Source organism: Aulonocara stuartgranti (genome assembly GCF_965226115.1).
Source record: "Aulonocara stuartgranti genome assembly, chromosome: 3".
Taxonomy (NCBI): domain Eukaryota; kingdom Metazoa; phylum Chordata; class Actinopteri; order Cichliformes; family Cichlidae; genus Aulonocara; species Aulonocara stuartgranti.
The window spans coordinates 79070287-79094781 of record NC_138941.1 but is presented as its reverse complement, the minus strand read 5'-3'; the positions used below and the strand labels follow the sequence as shown (position 1 = coordinate 79094781).

Below are 24495 nucleotides of genomic sequence, written 5' to 3'. Positions count from 1 at the left end.
GTCCCTACGGATACTGACTACGGGATGAAGCAGCTGTCAGCCATCTCCTGTATGACATCATACGTGGATACGTGGATATGTGGATGACATCAAGCTGTATGCCAAGAGTGAACGAGACATCGATTCACTGATCCACACCACCAGGATATACAGCAACGGCATTGGAATATCGTTCGGACTGGAGAAATGTAGTCGGATGACAACAAAGAGAGGAAACGTAGGCGGAACTTAGGGAATCTAACTAAGGCAACATTGCAGACATAGAGGACAGCTACAACTACTTGGAGATCCAACAGGAAAATGGAAACCACAAAGAGGCTGCTGGGAAAGCTGCTACCACCAAGTACCTGCAGAGGGTCAGGCAAATCCTGAGGAGTCCGCTGAATGTTAGAACAGGATCCGGCCTATCAAAACCTACGCCCTGCCCGTCATCAGGTACCCTGCTGGAATAATAAGCTGGCAAAAGGAGGAGATAGACACTGACATCAAGACAAGAAAGTTCCTAACCATGCATGGAGGGTTTCACCCCAAGTCCCGCATGCTAAATGGCAGGAAGGAGGCCAGGGACTGGTGAGTGTCAGCACCACATTCCAAGATGAAACAACGAATATCCACGAGTACGAGGAAGATGGCCCCAACTGACGGAGTGCTCAGTGAATACCTCAGGCAGCAGAAACCCAAGAAAGAGGAGGAAGGCGAGGAACCATCATGGAAGGACAGGCCCCTGCACAGTATGTTACCACCGGCAGATAGAGGAAGTAGATGATACCCAGAAATCCTACCAGTGGCTGAAAAAAGCTGGACTGAAAGACAGCACAGAGGTACTAATCATAGCAGCACAGCAACAAGCTCTGAGTACAAGATCCATAGAGGCTGGGGTCTATCACACCAGGCAAGACCCCAGGTGCAGGCTGTGTAAAGATGCTGAGACAATCCAGCACATACCAGCAGGGTGCTAGACTGCTGGTTAAACCTAACTCCATGGCTCAGCAGCTCAAACTCTACTCCTTTTTTTGTTGAATACCTTGATATTCTTTGACTCTACTCACATGTTGGGATGTATTCATTTCCAAGAAGGCAGCAGTAACGTACGCACTGAGAGTCACTTCATCAGATACACCACCCTGTCAACAGAAGACATCATAGACACTTTATCATCAGTGCACCAACATTCAGGGATATGAAGTCATGAAAATGATTTTCAGCTGCATGTGGTTTTAGTATCAGCAATGTCTTGATGCATGTTCAAACATCCAGCTAAAGAGATGAACAGGAAGTTGATTTTGTTCATCTGGACATTGTATTTCCAGTGAGATGGATGTTTCTTCACCTCAGGTTTCCCCAACCTTATAAACAGTTTGTGTAGTCATCTACTAATCAGAAGGTTGGTGGTTTGATTCCCAGCTGCTCCAGCCTGCATGCCAAATATTTGTGGGCAATATACTAATCCCAAGTTGGTCTCTAGTGCATACTTTGTATTTAGTATAAATATGTGTGAATGCTACATAGAAAGCAGTGCTGGTGTGAATGGAACAAGATGAATGGAAATTATTTCTTAAATAAAATAATAGAATATACTGATGTGAGCTATTACAGTATGTAGTACAGTGTTTTCCATGTATGCATGACATTATTAATAAAATTTGTTAAATCCAGACTGGAGGCTGTTTCCACAGTCTAACAGCGAAGAACTGCAGGTTACCTTCATTCCGTTATGGAAGAGTTTCCCAGACTTTTCAAAACAGCCATTTTCTTGTTGTTTATGTTGCAGCCAGGTCTTAGACTCTTCGATCTTTCTGGGATCAATAAAGATGAAAGACTGAGCTTTGGCAAAACTTCTTACCACAAACGCAGTCAGCCTGACAAAAAGAAAACAACACTTACACGTCTTACAATGATGGAAATGTTTGGCTGTGAGGTCACATTAAGAGAAAGAAATACTGATCATTTTAAAAATAAAGTTGAAATTTCAAGGTTAAATTTGAAAATGTATTTTGAGACAAAAGCAGAAATGTGGATATCACAGTTATTTCAGGACAAACTGCCACGGTTGCTTTCCCCTCTGAATTAGTGAAATCGTACTTCAGACTCAGTTTTAGTAACAAGGAAGGAACTGATGTCACTTGTAGCAATAAAAACAGCATGGCAGTAAGTATAAGTACACCGGAAAGCAGAAAGTGGTGCAGAAAGCTGCATGTGGTTAAATTTGTATAAAAGGAAATGGCTGCTAATGTACAGATGCAAGGATACCGATGGTTCCACGCTCGTGGAATAAAGAGGATCTATGCTGTATCACAAGACCACTGATTTATTTCACTACATCTACTCAAGGCATTTTATACAGGGTATAGCAATCGTTTGAAGCAACAACTGTAATCATTTCAACTGTTTTCTTAGATTTGAATTTGACTTTTTTCACAAAACAGTATTAAGACTTTATTATTGAAATAGTATTTAGACTTTTTCTTAAAGTAAAATAACTTTAAGCTTTAAAATTTGACTTTATTCTAATAATGATCAATAACATTTTTATGTGGCTCTAATACTCCTTCCTACCTACTAAATTACACAGTATTAACCAAAAGGTATTGTTAATGTTGGCTTAGTCAAAGGATTAAATGGAGAATTATTTAAAGTATTAGAGGTAGACATGTTTATGTTATTAATGGGTAGTCAAACTTCAAGAAACGTCTTCTGTTTGGTGGGACATTTAAAAACCAGTGTAACCTCTCTGGTTTGTGACATGTTTGATCAGTGATGTTCTCACCAAGTGTTTCCTGGTCCTGTTCCAAATGTGGTGTAAGCACCGTCAGCACTTTTGTAGTTGAGCTGTCTTTGGTATCCTGTAACAACAGGGACACCATGATCGAGACATTGTTGCTATGGTGATGATTGGACTCCATTTGTTTATGGATCTGCATGTGTACATCGAGATTTAGGAAATTCAATGACTCTTGCTGACAGATGAGGAAAATTACGCATTTGACCAAAAGCTGTGACTAATGTTCTGCCTCCTGTCGGCTTGTTTCTTGAACCGTGTGTGTTGAAGTGATTCAAATGATTTCCTTCTTAGAGGAAACAATAAAAACTTGCCACTGGTGAGGAAGTTAGTAGCTTTTTCCATGATGGCTGCGGTGAGCTGCTGTGTGCCTTTCAGGTAGTGGAGGATGTAGATGTTGGGGGCCAGGAGAGCCATGTTCTGCTCCCCACATCCATACGGCATCTGCAGCAATCCATCCAGGTTCTTCAGAGCCCGGCCGAGGATGTCACCTGATCAAAAACACTGATTCACTAAAACTAACAAAACTAGCGTAAAACAACTTTGTATTATTGGGCAGAGATAACCTGAATACTTCAATATGCAATTTTAAATGATGATTTCATTTAGTGAGCGAAAAAACATCCAAACTGAAAATCGTAGATTGACTGTGATTAACCAAATATTTCTGGGAAGACTGAGTTTCATTTCACCAACCAGACCCAGGCCTGATTAAGGCCAGACCTTCTGGATCAAGAAATCACTCAAGTACAATCTGTTTGACAAAGGGAAGCAGGCTAAAAGACGTCCAGAAGAAACACGTCGTTGCCATGACCAAAAGAAATTCAAAAATAGGCGAGAAGTCTTGAGATCTATCAGTTTGGACAGGATTAAAAACAATTTCTACAGCTTTGGAGCGCCAGTGCACCATGTTGGAACCCATTATCCACAAACTGAGAAAACTAGAAAAGATGTGGCCGAAATTACTCCATTAGCACATCGACGACTCACCGAAAAAGTCAAGCGAATCCCAACAACACCCAGAACTGAAGGCCTTGCCTTCCTCTGTAAAGGTCAGAGTTTACGATTCAACAATACAAAGGAGACGGGGCAAAAACAGCATTCATGGACAAAACCACTGCTGACCAAGAAGAACACAAAAGCTTATCTCACATTTGCCAAAAAACATCTCCATGCTCCACAAGATATTTGGGAGAATATTTTATGGACTGAAGAGAAAACGTTTTGAGTTTTGTGGCATTTGGCTTAAAAGTGACGCATCATTTCATAGAAAGAACATCATACCAACTGTGTGATCACTGTTGGGGAGGGTCTTCCCACCCTCCCCAACAGTGAGGGTGGGAAGACAAGTCTTCCCCTCCATCTCACTCAGCACTGGAGTGCCTCAGGGCTGTGTTTTAAGCCCCCTGCTGTACTCACTGTACACTTATGACTGTGTAGCCACATCAGACACCACCTCCATTGTCAAGTTTGCTGACGACACTGCTGTTGTGGGCCTGATCTCCGACAACATCGAGACGGCCTACCTGGAGGAGATTAGGAACCTGGAGACCTGGTGCCAGGAGAATAACCTCCTCCTAAACATCAGCAAGACTAAGGAGCTGATCGTGGACTTCACTACAAAGCAGGCGAGGAATTACAAACCCCTCATCATCAGTGGCACGCCAGGTATCGGACAGTTTCCGATACCTGGGTGTCCACATCACTCAGGACCTGTCATGGTCCTGCCACATCAACTCCCTGGTTAAGAAAGCTCGTCAGCATCTCTTCTTCCTCAGAAGACTTAGAGACTTCCATCTGCCACTGAAGGTGCTCAAGAACTTCTACTCCTGCACCATCGAGAGCATCCTGACGGCAAACATCTGCACCTGGTTTGGGAACAGCACCAAGCAGGACAAACGAGATCTGCAAAGAGTGGTGCGCTCAGCCAAACGCATCATTCAATCAGAGCTCCCTGACCTGCTGTCCATCTACACCAAGCAGTGCAAGTCCAAAGCTAGGAAGATTATGATGGACCTCTCCCATCCCAACAATGGACTCTTCTCACTGTTGAGGTCTGGGAAGCGCTTCCGCTCCCTTAAGGCCAAAACAGAGAGAATGAGGAGGAGCTTCTTCCCCCAGGCTATTCGGGCCCTGAACCAGGTGTAGGACTGGACTCTCCCACACACGTCACTATAAGACTGGACTCTCACACACATCAAATCACCACACGCACCACCACACATTTCCTATAATCCTATAATTCCTGTAATTTATAATCTTTATAACCTTTATAATCTCTTCTGCTATTTGCACATTCTTTACTGTAAATTCCTAAGTTAATTTGTAAATTCTGTAGTAAACTGTAAATTGTAAATATTGTAAAACTTTTCTTCTGTCATTTAATGGTCGGGCATTGTACAGCTACAAGCATTTCACCCCCCAATGTCATACTGTGTATGGTTGTGTGTGTGTGACAAATAAAATTTGAATTTGAATTTGAATTTGAATTTGATGCTCTGGGGCTGTGTGGCGTAGGTTTGTCTGCAGCTCAGCTGCAGGGGAGGGGTGGGGCATTGGGTTCAGGTGGTTAGTGACGGAGGAGTCTGGTTAAGGCAGCTGGTGCCCAGTGTTAAATCATGCCTTTGCGGTTTCAGTAGCTCGCCATGACCTGGAGGGAAGAACTCTCTACCAGGAGAATGTCCAGTTATCAGTTTGTGCCTTAAATCTAAAACTTGGGCATTTAACCTTCTGGGGTCAGGGTATAATTGGCCGTTTTTGACTACTTCTGATTTTACCTCTATATCTCACCTTTAAAAACTGTTTATCTTGCCTTGTTTGGTATCGTTACTTTCAGCACAGCTTTAAATATCTGAAACTTGAGTTATTTTTTCATTTTGGTATACTATATTAGCACAGTTGATCTAAATTCAGACAAAAATGTCAAAATCCGAGTAGAAAAAAGTTAAATTTTTTACTGTAAAACCCACAAACATGTTTGACGAATCATTTTCATAACTTGAAATGCAAATACTCATTCTTGGCGGTGACCTCAACCTTGGACTAAATGAAGAAATGGATAGGCTCAACACAACAGGAACTCAGCGCAATTGGCAATCCACAAATATAATCAAACAGTATATGAACGACTTTGGTCTTTGCGATGCATGGCGCTCCCTTCACCCCAACAGTAAGGAATATACTTTTTTCTCGCATGTTCATCACTCTTACTCTCGTCTGGATTATTTTTTGGTCAGCAGCTCACTGCTGAGTGACATTTCAGACACTGAGATTCATCCTATAGCTGTCAGTGATCATGCTCCTGTATCTTTAAAACTAATGCACAAGAATAATACTACGCCAAGTAAAAACTGGAGATTTAATACATCACTGCTTAAAGATGAAGACTTTATTAAATATTTTAAAAAGGAATGGACTTCATACTTAGACTTTAATGACACTCCCGGAATATCTGCTTCTGTTCTATGGGAAGCAGGAAAAGCTGTGATGAGAGGTAAAATAATTTCTTTCTCATCACACAAAAAGAAAGAAGAAAACAAAAACATTCAGGAATTAGAAAAAACCATCAAATCACTAGAAGAAGCCTACGCGTCCCACCAAGATCAGGAAACATTGAACAAAATATGCAAAACAAAACTACAATTAAATGAAACTATTAATAAAAAAACACAATTCCTTATACAAAGACTTCGCTTGCAGAATTTTGAACACAGTAACAAATCAGGTCGATTTCTAGCTAACCAGCTAAAAATAAATAAAGAAAAAACAACTATATGTGCTGCTAAAGATTTATCGGGGAACACAATATATGACCCTGGAAGAATAAACATTTTTAGGGATTTTTATGAAACTTTATACTTACCACAAATAAACCCATCTAAAAAAGAAATTGATCGGTTTCTTGACAACGTAAATCTCCCAAAATTACTAGACAGTCAAGCAATGGAACTGGATTCGCCACTGACACCAAGTGAATTCCAGGAAGCCCTGATAAGTATGCCCAATAATAAGGCTCCAGGTCCAGACGGCTTCCCTGCAGAATTCTACAAAGAATTCTGGACAATTCTGGCACCAGTATTCCACGGCATGTTGCAGGAAATCGAGGAAAATGGCAGACTACCACCAAATATGAACTCTGCCAACATTAGTCTCCTGCTAAAACCAGGAAAAGACCCTTTATTTCCCTCAAGCTATCGTCCAATTTCTCTTTTAAATGTAGACCTTAAAATAATCTGCAAAGCTCTCTCAAAGAGATTAGAGAAAATGACCCCCCTCTTAATTCATCCTGACCAAACTGGTTTCATAAAAGGTCGGCACTCCTCAACAAACACTCGTAGATTACTTAATTTAATAGACTACTCATACAATAAAAACATTGAAACCATAATATTATCTCTAGATGCAGAAAAAGCATTTGACAGAGTTAACTGGAAATTTTTATTCGCAACTTCACACAAATTTGGTTTCGGAAACTCTTTTATAAACTGGATAAGAATATTATACAATTCCCCAACAGCTCGTATCAGAACAAATGACCAGACATCCTCCAGCTTCTGTCTCCTGAGGGGCACCAGACAGGGATGCCCACTCTCCCCTTCACTTTTTGCAATTTTTATCGAACCTCTAGCAGCAGCATTTAGACAGGCTACAACAATTAAGGGCATAAAATGTAAGAACATAGAACATAAAATCAGTCTCTATGCGGATGATGTGTTGCTTTTTCTGCAAAACACACAAACCAACCTCTCTGAGGTAATTACTTTAATAAACTGGTTTTCAAGAGTTTCAGATTATTCAATTAACTGGCCAAAATCTACAGTTCTCCCCATTAACTGCTCCTTCCATAATTCTTCCTCTGCCCCACTGCAATCAGGAAATATTAAATATTTAGGTATTAATGTTTCTCCTAAGCTTTCAGACTTAACTAAATTAAATCACATCCCACTTCTAAAGAAAGTAGAAGGCGATCTGACTAGATGGAAATCTTTACCCATATCACTCATGGGAAGGGTCGCCACTATAAAAATGATGATCTTGCCAAAAATAAATTACTTATTTTTGATGATCCCTAACAAACCATCACAAGATTGGTTCAGATCTCTGGATTCATATATTTCCAAATTCCTTTGGAAAGATAAACCCCCGCGTATCAGCTTAAAAACGCTACAAAGAACCAAGGATAGAGGAGGATTAGATCTGCCTAATTTTCACCAATACTTAGCCAACAGGCTTCAGTTCATCTCAGAATGGTCAAAACATACCTTCCTAGATGAGCCCTGGCTAGATGTTGAACAGGCACTATGCAAGGATCTAGAGATTTCAGACCTACCATTTATTAGCTCAAACATCAAAAGACATGAATGCTTTAAAAGTATCAACATCAGCTCCTCTCTGACAGCATGGTGGGAGTTTCTAAAAATAACGGAGTCTTCACTAATCCCATGCAAACGTACTCCTATCTGGAATAACCCTGACATATTACAAAACAATAATATGATTAACTTCCCAGAATGGAGTTGTAAAGGAATTAAATACTTAGAACATATATTGGAGGGAACAGAATTGATCCCATTTGACAGACTAGTTGCACAATATGGGATCAACAAGAAATTTTTTTTAGAATATCAACAAATTAAATCCATTATAAAAAAGAAATTTAACCTCAGTCAAGTTGAATTACAAACACCACCAAGTGCGGCACATTTCCTTACTCTTAAATCCCCCAAATTATTATCTAAAATATATAGAACATTCTCTAAATTAGATGAATCAATATCCCTTCCTATTGCAAAGTGGGAAGCAGATTTATCAGTCAGTTTAGACCAAAACTTCTGGTCTCAGGTATGCTTAAAAACTTTTAAATTGATTAAAAATCCCAGTCTGCAATTAATACAATACAAAATACTACATAGAGTGCACTATACAGGTCATCGGATGTTCAAGATGGGCTTTACATCTTCCAACAACTGCTCACACTGTCAAAACAATACACCAGACAATTACATTCACGCTCTTTGTTTCTGTCCACCAGTGCAGAAGTTTTGGCACGAGATATGTGAAGACTTATCAAAGTGTCTGAAATGTAACATTCCAACTTCCCCCTTAGTGTGTTTGTTGGGCAGCTTAGATAATGTCACTTCAGAAAACAATATAGCCCATATGGTTTTCACTGCCCTATGCATAGCCAAGAAAACAGTCCTCATGAACTGGAAAAATAAAAATAATCTTAATTCTAACCAATATAGAAATTATCTATTAGATTACATTAGTCTTGATACAGCCTCTGCCACCACATCAGATCAATTGCTCTGGGCTCCTTTGATCGGCTCCATCACCTAGTGGGGGTGGGGGGTCATAGTTTGGTCCCGCCTTCAATGTTGTGATTGGTGTGGGGGCAGGGACAGGCTTAGGGCGTCGGGGGGTTCCCTGGAGGCATCTTCCTTGGGGGGCTCAACCCGGGGTAGCGGTCATGTCCGGTTGGGGGCTCTTTTCTGACCATTTCCTCATGGCTGCGTGCAGCGGGGCTAGGGGAGGGTCTGTGATGATGGACGTGGGTTACTGACCTGGTAGCCTGTCTGCCCCTGGGTGGGTCCGGGATGGGCGTGAGTATCTGGGGGCGCTCCATCTCTGGGCCGGGGCCCTGGCTGGGCCTCGAGGCCTTGGGTCCTGGTTTGTGTGTTGCCGGGGTTGTGGGCGGGTGGGTGCATGGGAGTCCATCCCTGGCGCAGGGTGCCGCCGGTGTGTCGAGTCGCCTGTGGGGCTCTTCAACCGGTGGGGGAGATTGTTACACCTTGCAGGAGCTTTCCTCCCCTCAGGAACTCTCTGCAGGAGGGGGAGATACAGGAGAGGTGGAGGAAGATCTCAGCCTGGGCGTCTATTGTCTCATGTAGTCTGGAAGACGAGTGGATGGTGGGGTGGGTGCAGTTTTCTCTGTGGTGGGGTTGGGTGGACTGTCCCGGGCTCTGTGGCGCCGGGGGGCGCAGCTGCGCTGGGCCCCGGTCTGGATGGGCCTGGGCCCCCTTTTCCCTGGCGGGTCGCGGAGTGTGGGAGTGCCTACTGGGGTCAGCGGGGGAGCTGGCCCCAGGGAGGGGTCACTGCCCCTCCCTTCCTTCCCTCCCCATCTCCAGCTGCCTCCCTCCTCCCGCTCCACCACAACCACCCACACATGCAGGGCCTTGGAGTAGGGGTATGTCACCAGGATGCAGAGGAGGCTACCCCCCCCGTCCCCTTCTGGTTGCCTCTGCCTCAATTTTAGTGTGGGGCCTCCCTGCTGCTGCTGCTGCGGAGTCGGGGCGGTCTGCCTCTCCCCACCGCAGGGAAAAGGGTAACACCACCTGGGTCTGGGTGCAGTTCCCCCCTCCAGGGGCAGGGGTACCTAGACCCGGTTTGTAGAGTACGCTTGGGGAGTGTGATCGCGTGTACAGCATCTCTTTATATTTGTCTCCACGTTGGTTGAGTGTGGAGTAAGTGCATATGAGAGCATGAGGGTGGGAATGGATGTTTGTGTCTGTGTGTGCCTGTATGTCTGTGTCTATATGTCAGGTTGGGTATCAGACGCCACCTCTCTGGGGACATCTCGGGCCTTCCAAGGTTTGGAGGCCTATCTCCACCCACCACCACTTCCCCTGCCGGTGGCGGACTCCCTCAGGTGTCGGTGCGTTGGTGGTTCTTTGTATCTGGGGGTGGGCATCCGGGTACACACCAGCTCACTCCTTGGCGGCCGCTTATTGGGGCTCGCTCGGGCCATTTCGGAGGTGGGGTGCCCCCGGCCTCTCGGCCTGGGGCTCGGTCACTCAGGCACAGCTGGCTGCCGGCGGAGCTCACGGGCGCATCACTGCAACTCCCCCTGGCTTCTGCTCCGCGGCTGCTGAATGAGCCCTCATCTGGGACTCTCCTTAGCTCTTACTGGGACAGTGGCGCAGCTGCCCCTCTGTGGGTCTTCCTTGGTCTCTTGTGTTCTGGGGGCCTCTGGATGTCTGGAGTTTTGATCTCCTCCATACCCGCTTGATACCATAAAGGACAGGGCTGTGGCTCCCCACACTCCCTAGCAGATCATTACATGGAGAAACCTTTGGAATACAAGCATGCTGATCCACACAGGTATGCACACAGGTGTACACATGGGTATTCACAGACGCGGACTACAGCTTTCTTGGCTGCTGCCTCAAAGCACACTGTGCGCTGTCTATCTTGCGTGCTGAACAATATCGTCTATTATTTAGTAACTATTGATATCTACTGCTAGCTAGTTTATTGTGATGGTGCTTTTTTTTTTTCTATTATTATGTTGCTCTTTGTTGTTTGCTGTCTCCTCTGTTTGTTTTTGTTTTTTTTTCTCCATACAGGTGACCCAGGAGTTTTTTTTTTTTGTTGTTTGTTTTTTTTTCTCTCTTCCCCCCCTTCTCACCGTCTCTTCTCCCCTTTGGTTTTCTTTCTTTCTCTCCCCCTCTTTCTTTCATTCTTTCCCCCTGTCCTATTAAAAAAAAAAAAAAATGACAAAGGATGAACTGAAGCTCCGCCATCACGTGATGTCACATGCTGCTGTTTCTGATGTCACTTAAAAAAAAAGAAAAAAAAAAAAGAAATGCAAATAGATAGAATAAAATTATGCACAAATTTTGCACACAACAAAGTTATATGGTACTATTTACCTAAAAATGCAGCCCAGGCCTCAGGCGTTTTTTACATAACCATTTAAATCTATTTACAGAACAATCAGGTGTACTGCATCAAATAAGAAGGCACACAAATGATTTGTGTTCAGTATAAGACAGAGGAGAACAGCACAGGCCTAAACCAGGTCTGACAGCAGGAGGAGCATATGTCCAGTTTTCCATGTGGGAACAGCGTTTACACTGGACTCTGCCTTTGACGGCGTTTTTGGAGCAAATGTGACATTCAGCAGTATAACTGACACACAATACAACACAATAACTACACAACACACTAACTACAGCCTCCAAACACGCTAAATGTCACTAATGTGTGACATATGAAAACTCGCTCTCTCTCTCTTTTGCTCGCTTTCCGTCACTACTAAAAATGCCGTTCTCCCTAAATAACCAAGCGTCACATGTTGCCATATCATTTTTTGATTGGCTGACATGGTAAACTCTAACACCAATAGGGAAGGGGTGTTTTTTATTTTTATTTTTTCACGCGCAAGCGGAGAGTGGTTGCTAGCGCTGTCTGTAGAAAACGCCGTTTTTACCGTTCTTCCTGCTGTAAACGCCGCTGTTTTGTTCAGAAAAAAACATTATGTGTATTTTTTATCATAACTCTGGTTTTACGTGGCCCATCAACACAATTCAAGAACTGGTATATAGTCTGAAGTCCGTTACTTTCGACCAACAAAACAACCTGAAGAGCCGGTTGGGAGCTGAAAGAGCCGGCTCTTTTTAATGAGCCGAGCCGAAAGAGCCGGTTCTCCAACAAGAGAAAGAAATCCCATCACTATCTTGTGGCTGTGTCGTCTTAAATTGGTCATGTGATTTTGACGTGTCGGCGCATACGTCGACCACAGAGGGTTAAGATGGAAAATGATCCAGGACACCAGAAAGTGGCCGAGTCAAAATCTGGACTTAAATCCTACTGACATGATTCTGCATGACCAGAACGATTGCGCTGGAAAACTCTCTGGTGTGACTGGGCCAAAACTCAGCGTTTCAAACACACTTATGACTAAAGCTAGACTGCAGTTCTTCCTGCACAGAATGGCACAAACAGCCTTTTTGGGGTCCATTTCTTTTTCACACAAGGCCAGGAAGACGTGGGTCTATCTATAAATGAAATCATCTTTTAAAAGCTGAATACGGTTTTTACTTTTACTTGAACGTGACGTCTCTTTTATTTTCTGTTGTTTTAGTAATTTGCCTTTTTAACAAAGCTTTGACCTGCCATATTTTTATTTGGCTGAATCAAAATTGAGATGAAATGATGAGGTTTACCCAGGACTGATACAGAAGTGCGGGCAGATCCTTCTATTACATTCTCAGGCAGATGTATCTCTGCTTCCTCCGTCAGCGGGCTTCCTGTGTACAGACACAACAAACGTCCAATCAGGAAGTCACAACTACAACAGAGTTACTGTTCAAAGTCACCAGGTGGCCTGATCTTCAGCACATATCGTTACATTTTGTGAAAGTAAAAGATGAAAATTTGGCACATTTTATGTACACAGTGCACTCCACTGCTAACTTTGAGCATTTAGGTCATTTCTTTATTTAAACTTTGTGACTGATGGAAATCATACCGACCTTTTGGACAAAGAAGCCAGTTGTACGTCTTTGTCGTCTCACTTCCCTCAGCCTGAAGAAAAGTATCTTTAAAATGAGTAACAATTTAAATTTTATGAGTAAAAATGTTTTTCTCGTCTCGTATTTATGACACTGACCTTCACTATGAGAGATTTGGTGACCACGTCGATGCGACCTCTGTCTGGTACGCTCACAACCTCATTATCGCATGACACATGGGACGCTACGGCCTCAGCAGACACAGTCACATTCACAGCCCCTAAAAGCAGCAGCACAGGTCACCTTCTTCGTCTCTCCATTAAAATAAAGGTTACCGAGGTTGTTTTACAGATTTTGTAGAAACCAGATGGAAATGTGTTGGGACAAAAGGAGGCGGTTAACTGTGATCACACTAGATCTACATCTAGATCTAAAGCTAGATTTAATGTTGGTTCTAAATCGAAGGTAAGATCAATTACAATTGGAAATTTTACTGCATCAGGCATGAAAAACATGAGCTGAAAAAAAAAACAGTCCAAAATGATGTCAGGGTTGCTGCTGAGTCCTGCTGGAGGCCAAAGTACTGCAAATCATAAGATCCATTTAAGATTAAGAAGAAATCATTTGCATGGTAATGCAACTGCAAACAGTCTGTTCTAATGATACTGACCAAGGGAAGCATGCATAATGAATTGAAAGAAAGGTTTCAAAATGACTTGTAATTGGCTAAGACAGCTGCATTAAGTAAAGCATGAGGATGGAGGCAGCTGCTGCCCTCAGACTGGAGGTATAGACGTTCTGCCCCACTCCCTACAACCCCCACGTTTAGCCTTCCAAACACAGGGGTTATATTCTTGGTTTACCTGGATTTGCAGCTGCATTTGACTGTCTACATGTCCTAGCTCTACACTGCACACTCACTGTCGTCTAATGCACACACAGCTTTCTAAATTCCATGAATATAGCTTATTGGGGCTCAGATTCTCTCATTTCATTATGATAACTTATATTTCAGCAGTATTTCTCACATAGTGTTTTTGTAATTGCTCTTTATTGTTTTAATCTCATTTATTCTATTTAGCCATCTTATGTGGATTCTTTTTAAGTCACTTCCTGAGAGTTCACTTCCTGCTTCTGGGTGCTGCACTTGGGTCGTACTCAGCCTGCCACACAGCGGTTTCCTGGCAGTGTGGAGGACCAAAGCCTGATCCTCACCTAAGGCTGTTGGGATCATGGTCCACCTGAGGGTCTTGCGCTCGTTGGCACACAAACAGGATGTGTACAGATCACCAGAGAGAGGCGTGAGGGTGTAATCTGAGGACGGCCCAGGAGTGACAGTAACCTGTACGAGGAACACAGACATGGCTACATTTAAACCTGAGTTCAAATGTGAACACATTTCTAAGCATCTAAACAAATGCACAAGTTTGATGTTATGAACTCATGATCAAAGTAGACCTTCATTTTACTTGGATACTTTAATCACTCCCTTCCTAATCGTTTCCCTCCATCTGTTTTCTTACAGCCTCCACACTAAACTCTGTTCTACAAGGTGCATGAGCGCACAAAGAAAGCTAGAGGAGGGCTGGTAGTGTAAAGACATGTGATTGGGCAATCCTGGTGTCTGTGCTTGCAGGTGAGCTTGCAGGTGTTGGTGAGCAGGGGCCCTTCAAGAACGGCCTGCATCCTGCATGGTTATATTGCCAAAGAAAAGATATTTTCTATTGTATTTTAATAACTATGATATAAATTTTGCTTAGAAAGTCATGTTTTCAGTATGGCTTTCCTTGGCTATGAACAGACATGTATCTAAACACTTTAATCATTCATTACCATGATGCAGCTGGTCAGGTAGTTAAAGACAGTCGCCCTCAGTTCAAAGTGCTCCCCCCGGATGATGGAGTAGGGCATGGTGAGTTCAAGGAAGAAAGGTTGGAAGACTTTCATTTCTTTACGAGGAGCCAAACCAAAACCCTGAGAGGACAAACAGAAAGCCTCCGTCTCCCAGGTGGTGATGGTGTCTGGGACAGTCAGGGACACCCCCCTTTTTCCATTGTCTCTGAAGCAGCAGATACACACAAACATATTCTGTAACATAATCAAACATGTTTTTATGTCTGTAAATTACTTGTATAACAGTGTAGTTACATCCTGCAGTGTGAATTACTTGTATATGTTGCATTGACAAAGCAAAAGAGCTCCATGTTGCTGATGACAGTGAAATAATATATCCCACAAAACTTTAAATATGACAAAACATCAGCCTGAAGCATCAAAACATGCTCAAGAAAAAACTCACAATTATTCTATTTTCATGTTTTTCATGTGTGCAAAGACACAGCAGAAAGTTCACATGGGTTTCTAAATGTGATCGTATAAACTTTTTAAAATGTAAAATGCACCAGATCTCTTCACAACAGATACTTACCCAACTTCCACCAGATCCCAGATCCACGTCTCAGGGAAGAAAGAGCGAGCTGTCACTATTGGCCCAGCAGATCCCAGACCACGACCAGAAGAATCACTACGATCAGGAACCATATCTAAAGAAAAAAAAGGAAAATAATTACCGGTTTTCTTTTTGTTGAATACAAAGAAAATTTGTATCAAAAACACAACGCAAACAAGAAAATGATTCACCATAGTAGTACATGGAATAGATTTCAGTTGAGCCATCATGGTATACTTTTCCTTTTAACTTGAGGCATGAAGGCAATCGAAAAAGCAAGTTTGTCGCCATCTTCAGTCCGACTTTCTAGATATTTCAGCAGCACACAAAGATCAGCAAAAACTGGTGCAACAACAAAAACTATTGTATTTACGTTATGTTTGACGGACTCACAGGTATACTTGTATTTTACCTGGAAAACTGCATAGGCGTCATTTTGCTCTTGACTGGGGTACGGCAAAACATATCTTTTTGGTGTCACATTAAGGCATTCTGTAGCATCATCAACCTCATACGGGATACCTGAGGATTTCTTGAGTGGGAGCAAGTCAAATATCTGAAAAGAAAAGTGCAGTTCAGCAAAACCTCCAAACATTTTTAGTCCTATGAAGTTTTGACTGATCTATCATGATCATGGTCACATTTGGTCCACATAATTGTAAACTCTTAAATGAAGTACTGGTGTAAATATTAGAACCAATTAGGTTCAAATGAACTGCTAGATTATCTAAGAAGGGTTCTTAAAAAATAAATAAATAAAAATGATGAAGTCAGCAGTAAGCCTCCACAGATATGAGGTGTTGTAGTTGAGGGATCTTACAGAAGTTGTACAATTTCTCTATAAACTGTTCGTTCTTAGTGACTTATATGGTAAGTGTTCTCCATTTGAAGCTGTCTCTGTAGCTCCTTTAACTCACCAAGTCTCACTTTTTCCAGGTTTTGCTGTATGTATAACATTAACAAATACTCGTGTATTTGAGCAGTTTTCATGTAAAGTTAAAGTCTTCTCAATAAAGTACAGGGAGTGCAGAATTATTAGGCAAGTTGTATTTTTGAGGAATAATGTTATTATTGAACAACAACCATGTTCTCAATGAACCCAAAAAACTCATTAATATCAAAGCTGAATGTTTTTGGAAGTAGTTTTTAGTTTGTTTTTAGTTTTAGCTATTTTAGGGGGATATCTGTGTATGCAGGTGACTATTACTGTGCAGAATTATTAGGCAACTTAACAAAAAACAAATATATACCCATTTCAATTATTTATTTTTACCAGTGAAACCAATATAACATCTCCACATTCACAAATATACATTTCTGACATTCAAAAACAAAACAAAAACAAATCAGCGACCAATATAGCCACCTTTCTTTGCAAGGACACTCAAAAGCCTGCCATCCATGGATTCTGTCAGTGTTTTGATCTGTTCACCATCAACATTGCGTGCAGCAGCAACCACAGCCTCCCAGACACTGTTCAGAGAGGTGTACTGTTTTCCCTCCTTGTAAATCTCACATTTGATGATGGACCACAGGTTCTCAATGGGGTTCAGATCAGGTGAACAAGGAGGCCATGTCATTAGTTTTTCTTCTTTTATACCCTTTCTTGCCAGCCACGCTGTGGAGTACTTGGACGCGTGTGATGGAGCATTGTCCTGCATGAAAATCATGTTTTTCTTGAAGGATGCAGACTTCTTCCTGTACCACTGCTTGAAGAAGGTGTCTTCCAGAAACTGGCAGTAGGACTGGGAGTTGAGCTTGACTGCATCCTCAACCCGAAAAGGCCCCACAAGCTCATCTTTGATGATACCAGCCCAAACCAGTACTCCACCTCCACCTTGCTGGCGTCTGAGTGGGACTGGAGCTCTCTGCCCTTTACCAATCCAGCCACGGGCCCATCCATCTGGCCCATCAAGACTCACTCTCATTTCATCAGTCCATAAAACCTTAGAAAAATCAGTCTTGAGATATTTCTTGGCCCAGTCTTGACGTTTCAGCTTGTGTGTCTTGTTCAGTGGTGGTCGTCTTTCAGCCTTTCTTACCTTGGCCATGTCTCTGAGTATTGCACACCTTGTGCTTTTGGGCACTGCAGTGATGTTGCAGCTCTGAAATATGGCCAAACTGGTGGCAAGTGGCATCTTGGCAGCTGCACGCTTGACTTTTCTCAGTTCATGGGCAGTTATTTTGCGCCTTGGTTTTTCCACACGCTTCTTGCGACCCTGTTGACTATTTTGAATGAAACGCTTGATTGTTCGATGATCACGCTTCAGAAGCTTTGCAATTTTGAGACTGCTGCATCCCTCTGCAAGATATCTCACTATTTTTGACTTTTCTGAGCCTGTCAAGTCCTTCTTGACATCTAATCAACTCTTGGTGGCACTGTCACTTGGTGTCCGCTCGCTCTGCGGTAGAGTATCACTTCCTGTTCCTGCTCGAACACAGTGGTGTTTCTGAGTAGCTTATTTGCTTAGCAATTTAATTAACAACTTTTAAATACATTCTTTTTCATAGTATAATCTTCACGTGCTTCATCCGAAGCACACTTTCTGTGTACTCACTACCTAATTTATAGCCAAAGTATTCACTCACTGTCTCTGTACTGTTTTGCTAGCTTAGCTTAGCTCGTAGCCGACTGGTTAGCACCATGGCTACTTCACCTGTCCCTCCTGCACTTTCTTGCTCATTGTGTCAGATGTTTAGTTACTCCTCGGCCTCCTTTAGCAGTAATGATATCTGTAACAAATGTAGCATATTTGCAGCTCTGGAGGCCAGGATTACTGAATTGGAGACTCGGCTTCGCACCCTTCATTCACCCATCGCTAGCCAGGCCCCTGTAGCTGGTGCAGCCGAAGATAGCGTAGGCCCCGCTAGCTGTTCCCCGGCAGACCCCAAGCAGCTGGGGAAAGAGGGTGGCTGGGTGACGGTGAGGAGGAAGCATAGTCCTAAACAGAAGCCCCAGGTACACCACCAACCCGTTCATGTGTCTAACCGTTTTTCCCCACTCGGCGACACACCCGCCGGGGGTTAAACTCTGGTAATTGGTGATTCTGTTCTCAGACATGTGAAGCTAGAGACACCGGCAACCATAGTCAATTGTCTTCCAGGGGCCAGAGCAGGCGACATTGAAGGAAATTTAAAACTGCTGGCTAAGGGTAAACGTAAATTCAGTAAGATCATAATTCACGTCGGCAGTAATGACACCCGGTTACGCCAATCGGAGGTCACTAAAATCAATATTGAATCAGTGTGCAACTTGTCGGACTCTGTAGTTTTCTTTGGTCCCCTCCCCAATCAGACCAGGAGTGACATGTTTAGCCGCATGTTCTCCTTAAATTGCTGGCTGTCTGAGTGGTGTCCCACAAACGATGTGGGCTTCATAGATAATTGGCAAACCTTCTGGAGGAAACCTGGTCTTGTTAGGAGAGACGGCATCCATCCCACTTTGGATGGAGCAGCTCTCATTTCTAGAAATATGGACAAATTTATTAAACCCCCCAAAATATGACTATCCAGAGTTGGGACCAGGAAGCAGAGTTGCAGTCTTACACGCCTCTCTGCAGCTTCTCTCCTCCTGCTACCCCCCCAAAAACCCATCTCCATAGAGACTGTGTCAGCTTCCAAAAAGACAAAAAACAAACTAAAAACCAGCAACAAACAACTTAAACATAAACAATCACAAAGAAAGAACAATACAGTATCCACATCTGAACCTAAGAGTAAAACAGTGAAATGTGGATTATTAAATATTAGGTCTCTCTCCTCCAAGTCTCTGTTAGTACTGTGATATTATTCTGTTATCATATGTTACCTTATATATGTAATCAAAGTAGTTGAATTATGATAACAGCTGTAGGACGTATATTATCCTTTAGTTTAGATGGTGTGCTGTGTATGTAGTCTAGTTCTCATTATACTTTTGAGTTAACAGAACATATTCACAGATTAGTTCATTAGATAAGTGTGCATCACTCTGTATCTTTGATCTGCTGTGAATGTGTTACACTGTTTTCTTGACATGCTTTACAGTTGAATCATAAAAAGAAAGATTGTTCAGGAGACTCTGCGTCTAGGGCAGAAGAGATAAACTACATTCCATACCCCCACCTTTGTAGGAAGACAGGGAGCCGAGGTTATAACTTAGGCACCGTAAGAGAGAAAGCATGTGAATGTTTGGGCTTTTACGACTAGGTGGGGGCCATTAGCGGCTATAAGAAGCTGAGTAACACGTCACCATTTTGAGACTGCTGTGACCCTCTTCATGCATGTCTCCCCATCATGATGGTTCTAAATGCTCTTTGTGTTGAATTGTATGGAAATAAATGATTGTTGATTGAGCATTTATACACCGAGTATTGTCCTTCCTTCAGCCCAAAGATTAAAAGAATTGGGAGATTTCAACAACTTGGTGCCGTGTGACCCGGATCTTTGGTGTGCTGAGGAGGTGCAGATTTGGCCTTTGGTGAGATCGTGAGGCAAGGTGAACAGAGGACCGGTCCAAAAATAAAAAGGTAAGCACAGCCTGTTGTATTATAAATACCAAATGTGCATATTGGGCTTTCCAAATTAATCTGTTCACTGAGTTACACGTATTTTCACATTAAATTTGTCGGTGTCTGGTTTTTGGTGCAAGATACTAACAACATAAGTTGAGGCTGAATTCCAGTGTGTAAGATAAACTGCTTCTACCGAGAAACTAATAATACACTACGTTGAGCTAGTTGCAGTAAACTGCTTCTACCGAGATACTAATAAGACACTACGTTGAGCTAGTTGCAGCCCACTTTACCTTCCACATTTAATTTTGTCGAAGACTGGCTTCTGTAGCAATAATGCATTAGAATCTCTTGGAGACGCGGCCATCAGTCCAGTACATTGAATAGAGGTTTTGAAGTGGTTTATGGTGTCGGTTAAGTCCTCGTTCATGCGGCCATGAAATTAGTATAGAATTGAGGAAAAGCAGATGCTGACTCACGGTGCAGTTGAACGCTGGCAACGTGTAAAAGCGAAACACGTCCGTAGGTTTGGTTTATGATACGGCCGTGTTCCGGTGGTGCGGCCGTGAGTACAGCAGTGATTGGTGCTGGTTTCAGTACATTGAATAGAGGTTTGACGGTGGTTTATGGTATCAGTTGAGCCTCGAGGGCTGCGGTCATAAAATAATAAGTAAAATTTTACTTGCCATGAAATAAAGATAAAGCAGAACCTGGCCTATGGTATCAGTAATAACTTCAGGGGACGTATGCATCACCTTTACGATGCGATTTTGCCCCGTTGTGGCGGCCATAAGCGCAGAGAAAGGGGTATTTTGGTCTATGGTGCAGTGTGCTTTAAAGAATTCTAACAGTTGAGCTCAGAGGTTTCTGTGTAAAACTCCCGCTGAGGAAAAGTGCTGTGTGTGTGTGTGTGTGTAAGGCGCTCTGGGTGTGTGTAAGGCGCGCTCTGGGTATGTTGTCTGTGTGTGAAGCGTGGAACACAGTGACAGTGACGGTTGATGTGTCTGAATAGGAGGACATTAGTGCGAAGAGAATGCTTTAAGATCAAAGGTTGACGCCTAGTGTACCTGTGGAAACTAATTTTGTTCATGGTGTGGCGCCCCTCCTGGTCGTGGACGCGTGGCCAGGCCCAGCGGCGTCTGGATGCTAAGGTGGCAACTTGGGAACTGAGGACTCCCGTATAGCTACAGAAATAACCCTGGGACCGCCGTGTAACCACGGGTTCACATTTATTCTGGACTAGAACAAGAGAATGCTTTCACATCTAAGGTTGAGTTCTATCATAGGTGAAATATAAAAAGGTTGAATTCCTCGTCTCAGTGGTTGAAATTGTTGTGTGCCTGTCCCCTGACGAGTGTGAAATTAAATAAAGAGGGAATTTGGAGCCACATAGAGATAGACGGGCATAATTGGGTGTATTACTCTGTGGTGTAAGCATTTAAAAATAAAAATAAAAAGGAGAGATAGTAAGAGGTGTGTAGTGGAGAATTATGGAGGAGTAGAGAGAGGAATGTGTTGGGAGACTGGCGTGCAGTTTACGCTGTCGAGGTAGGCGGGTTGCCTGCTCATCTGTTTAACAGTGATGAAAATGAAATTAAATAAATCTCTTAGTGTGTTAATACAGGAAGCTGCGGACCTGGACCAACTGCCCCCACAAGCACAGCGGCCGAAGCAAAATTATAGGTAATGGGAACCACACCCAGCACGAATCAGCAGCTGTGAAAAAGACAGCAGCGAGGAGAGAATTAGAGGAGAAATGAAGGTTTTAAGAGCACATGACATTGGGTTGAATTTTGGGGCCAACGGACTTGTGGAGGTTGGGAAGGCGTCCGGAGCATCACAACAAAAGGTGAAACAAAAACACACACAAGCAGAGAAATGTGAGAGAGAGGCTCCTTTTAAGGTAACGCCTAGTTTGAGAAAAGATAAAATTAACCTGCCTGCCTACAAATGCACACACATGCAATGAAGAAACAGCTTACACTCATGAACATGTGAAGATGTTCCAGCAAGGTTAAAGCAGCGAAACTTAACATACACCTGTTGTTAAAGGATAAATACATTACTGACAAATAAACTCTCTGGGTTGCACGACAACAATTTAACTTAAAAAAAAAAGACACTGGTCTGACCCACCAGTGAAGACACGACAAATTTAGTGGTTAAAAGATTCAAATTGTGACATGTTTTCTGCTGATTGATTAATACAAGTGATTACTGAATGAAAGAAAAGTCCATTTTTGGGCTTTTAAACATGATCTTAAGAATTTTAACATGTACCTATGTTGTCCTGTCAGCTTGGCGGGTTATGAGTGGATTATATGGTGAGAAAAAACAAAAAAAGGGGGAGAGAAGGCTGATACAGGGCCTGGTCCCGGTGTTTCTCCCCTTTCTGAATAACACAGCCAACACAACATCATTTTCCTGTTCGTTTGTTTTTGTTTTTTGTTTGTTTTTTGTTTTTTCTCTTTATGCTTAATTACAGGCTGCTTTGCCGGCCCTGAAAGCCGAGGCTGACCTGGACTCCTGCCCTCCCCTCTACGTGACCCTGACCAAATGCTGTAACAGCTGGACCCACAACAACGACCTGAAAAAGTCAACAGTGCTGCAGGAAAACGATCTCATGCAGCAGAGACGGAGAGCACTAAACCTAAGGCCCGTTTCACTACACGCCTCTGTCAGTGCGCCCCAGGGTGGCTGTGGCTACAATGTAGCTTACCATCACCAGTGTGTGACTGTGTGTGTGAATGGGTGGATGACTGGATATGTAAAGCGCTTTGGGGTCCTTAGGGACTAGAAAAGCGCTATATAAATACAGGCCATTTACCATTTACCATTTACACGGGGGAAATTCCCAGACTGCGTCAGCTGACAGAGCTGTGACGAGACGCCCGCCAAGCCCGAAGGAAAAGTAAGGCCGAGCGAAAGAATGCTGACCTTGATAACTTTGCATTCACACTGTGCAGGACAGTGATGGACCAACACGGATGATCGGGCGGCGAAAAGGGCGTGACCGAGACAGGAGGAGTAACTGAGGTCAGAAGGCACCTCAGAATGGACAAAAAACACAGAAGAAGATGCAGGTTTCACCTGCGGTGAGCATCGACACTGGAGAAAGGACTGCCCCGATTGGGGTCAGAACCAGGACGGACTGAATTTTGAGCAGCAGCAGCAGCAATGGTCGCAAACAGACTGAAAAGGAGGAGGGCAGGACCCCAGGGCATGCTTCAGGCCGTGGTTTACCCAGAACAGCAGAACAGGGAAGTGATGAACACACACACACACACACACACACACACACACACACACACACGCACACACACACACACACGGGAATGCTGATTCACTGAGAAGTGATGCACACACATACACATGCACACGCTTGTGCAATGAAGAGTGATCCACACGCACACACACATACACGCTGATGCAATGAAGAATGCTTTGCTTATGCTGATATGCAAAATGCTGCACACAAACATCCCAATACATAATTTTATGAGGAGCCATTGATTACCATTGATTACGTAGAATGTGTTATATGTCACCCAGAGGGCATTTATGTAGATTTTAGGAATAAGGTCTAAAACGGTTTGGTTATGAAAACAATGTCTGTGCGTGATGTCTGTTTATGGCTCAAGGCCTTGACTGAATTCTTTGCTGTGCTTCACACAGCCCTGATGAGGAACAGTGGCACAGAGTGAGGATGATGAATTAATAGTGTTAGGTTTAGGTCGGAGTACGGCATTTTCTGTGATTGAGTTTTAATTCAAGGAGGAACAAAAGGTGTTACGGCACCTGAGGTTCCTATTCCCACACAATATTGTCCCGGCAGGAAGCAAAAGTTCCTGTGAATTTCTGGTTGATTTTTTGGTTTTGCTTAGCGCTAGCTTGATTTTATCAGTGAGCTTTGGCTTGTGTTCTTTCTCGTAAGCGAGAGAGGGATAGTTTTATGCTTGGACATGTCTGCAACGGGCCCTAGTTTGTGTTATTTTAGTAGTATTTTGTTGGTTATGTCTGTTTTCGTTTTTGTTACAATGCACTGAGATAAGAAAATCTGAGAGGTGTGATCCACCGGTGGTGATATGTTGATATTTTGTGAGTCCATGATTTAACAATCAGCTCTTTAAACCAGGCCTGAAAGATTGAAATTTAAAGCGCTATGAAATATTCTTACAAAAACAGTTGCAAAGTGTGTTTCTCCATGATTGTAATTGGCTTGAGAGAAATTCACTTATATGGGACACTGATCACATGAGAAGTCCTGAGTCTAAAAGGATTGCAGCGAGTCAATCCAGAATAAAAGAACAAAGAATTGTTTTCCTTTTAAAATGATGACGTCATCTTGCTGGGGATGGATGCTCGAATAGGTTGCGCGTGAGACTCCATTATCAGCAAAATCTGGTATGAATGTGTGTGGATGAATGCATGTGACTGGACTGTGATGGACTGACGACTAAAACTAACTGACTTGAGACTGAGACAAAGACTGCACCAACTTGAGGATTAGTAAATGCCGACAAACAATTCACCCAGCCG

General features: G+C 43.0%; 1 protein-coding gene across 1 annotated transcript in view; it reads right to left on the bottom strand.

Moving 5' to 3' along the window:
* LOC309702883 (alpha-2-macroglobulin-like) overlaps positions 1-24495 on the bottom strand; it is a 66118-nt gene that overhangs the window by 5132 nt on the left and 36491 nt on the right. The window contains exons 17-28 of the mRNA XM_082527520.1: positions 15876-16019; positions 15655-15769; positions 15443-15557; positions 14848-15073; positions 14230-14356; positions 13173-13294; positions 13036-13087; positions 12727-12810; positions 3094-3270; positions 2768-2843; positions 1703-1859; positions 1050-1124 (exon numbers count right to left, since the gene is read on the bottom strand). Of these exons, the coding sequence (XP_082383646.1) occupies positions 1050-1124; positions 1703-1859; positions 2768-2843; positions 3094-3270; positions 12727-12810; positions 13036-13087; positions 13173-13294; positions 14230-14356; positions 14848-15073; positions 15443-15557; positions 15655-15769; positions 15876-16019 (1470 nt within the window). The remainder of the gene's footprint in view (positions 1-1049; positions 1125-1702; positions 1860-2767; positions 2844-3093; positions 3271-12726; positions 12811-13035; positions 13088-13172; positions 13295-14229; positions 14357-14847; positions 15074-15442; positions 15558-15654; positions 15770-15875; positions 16020-24495) is intronic.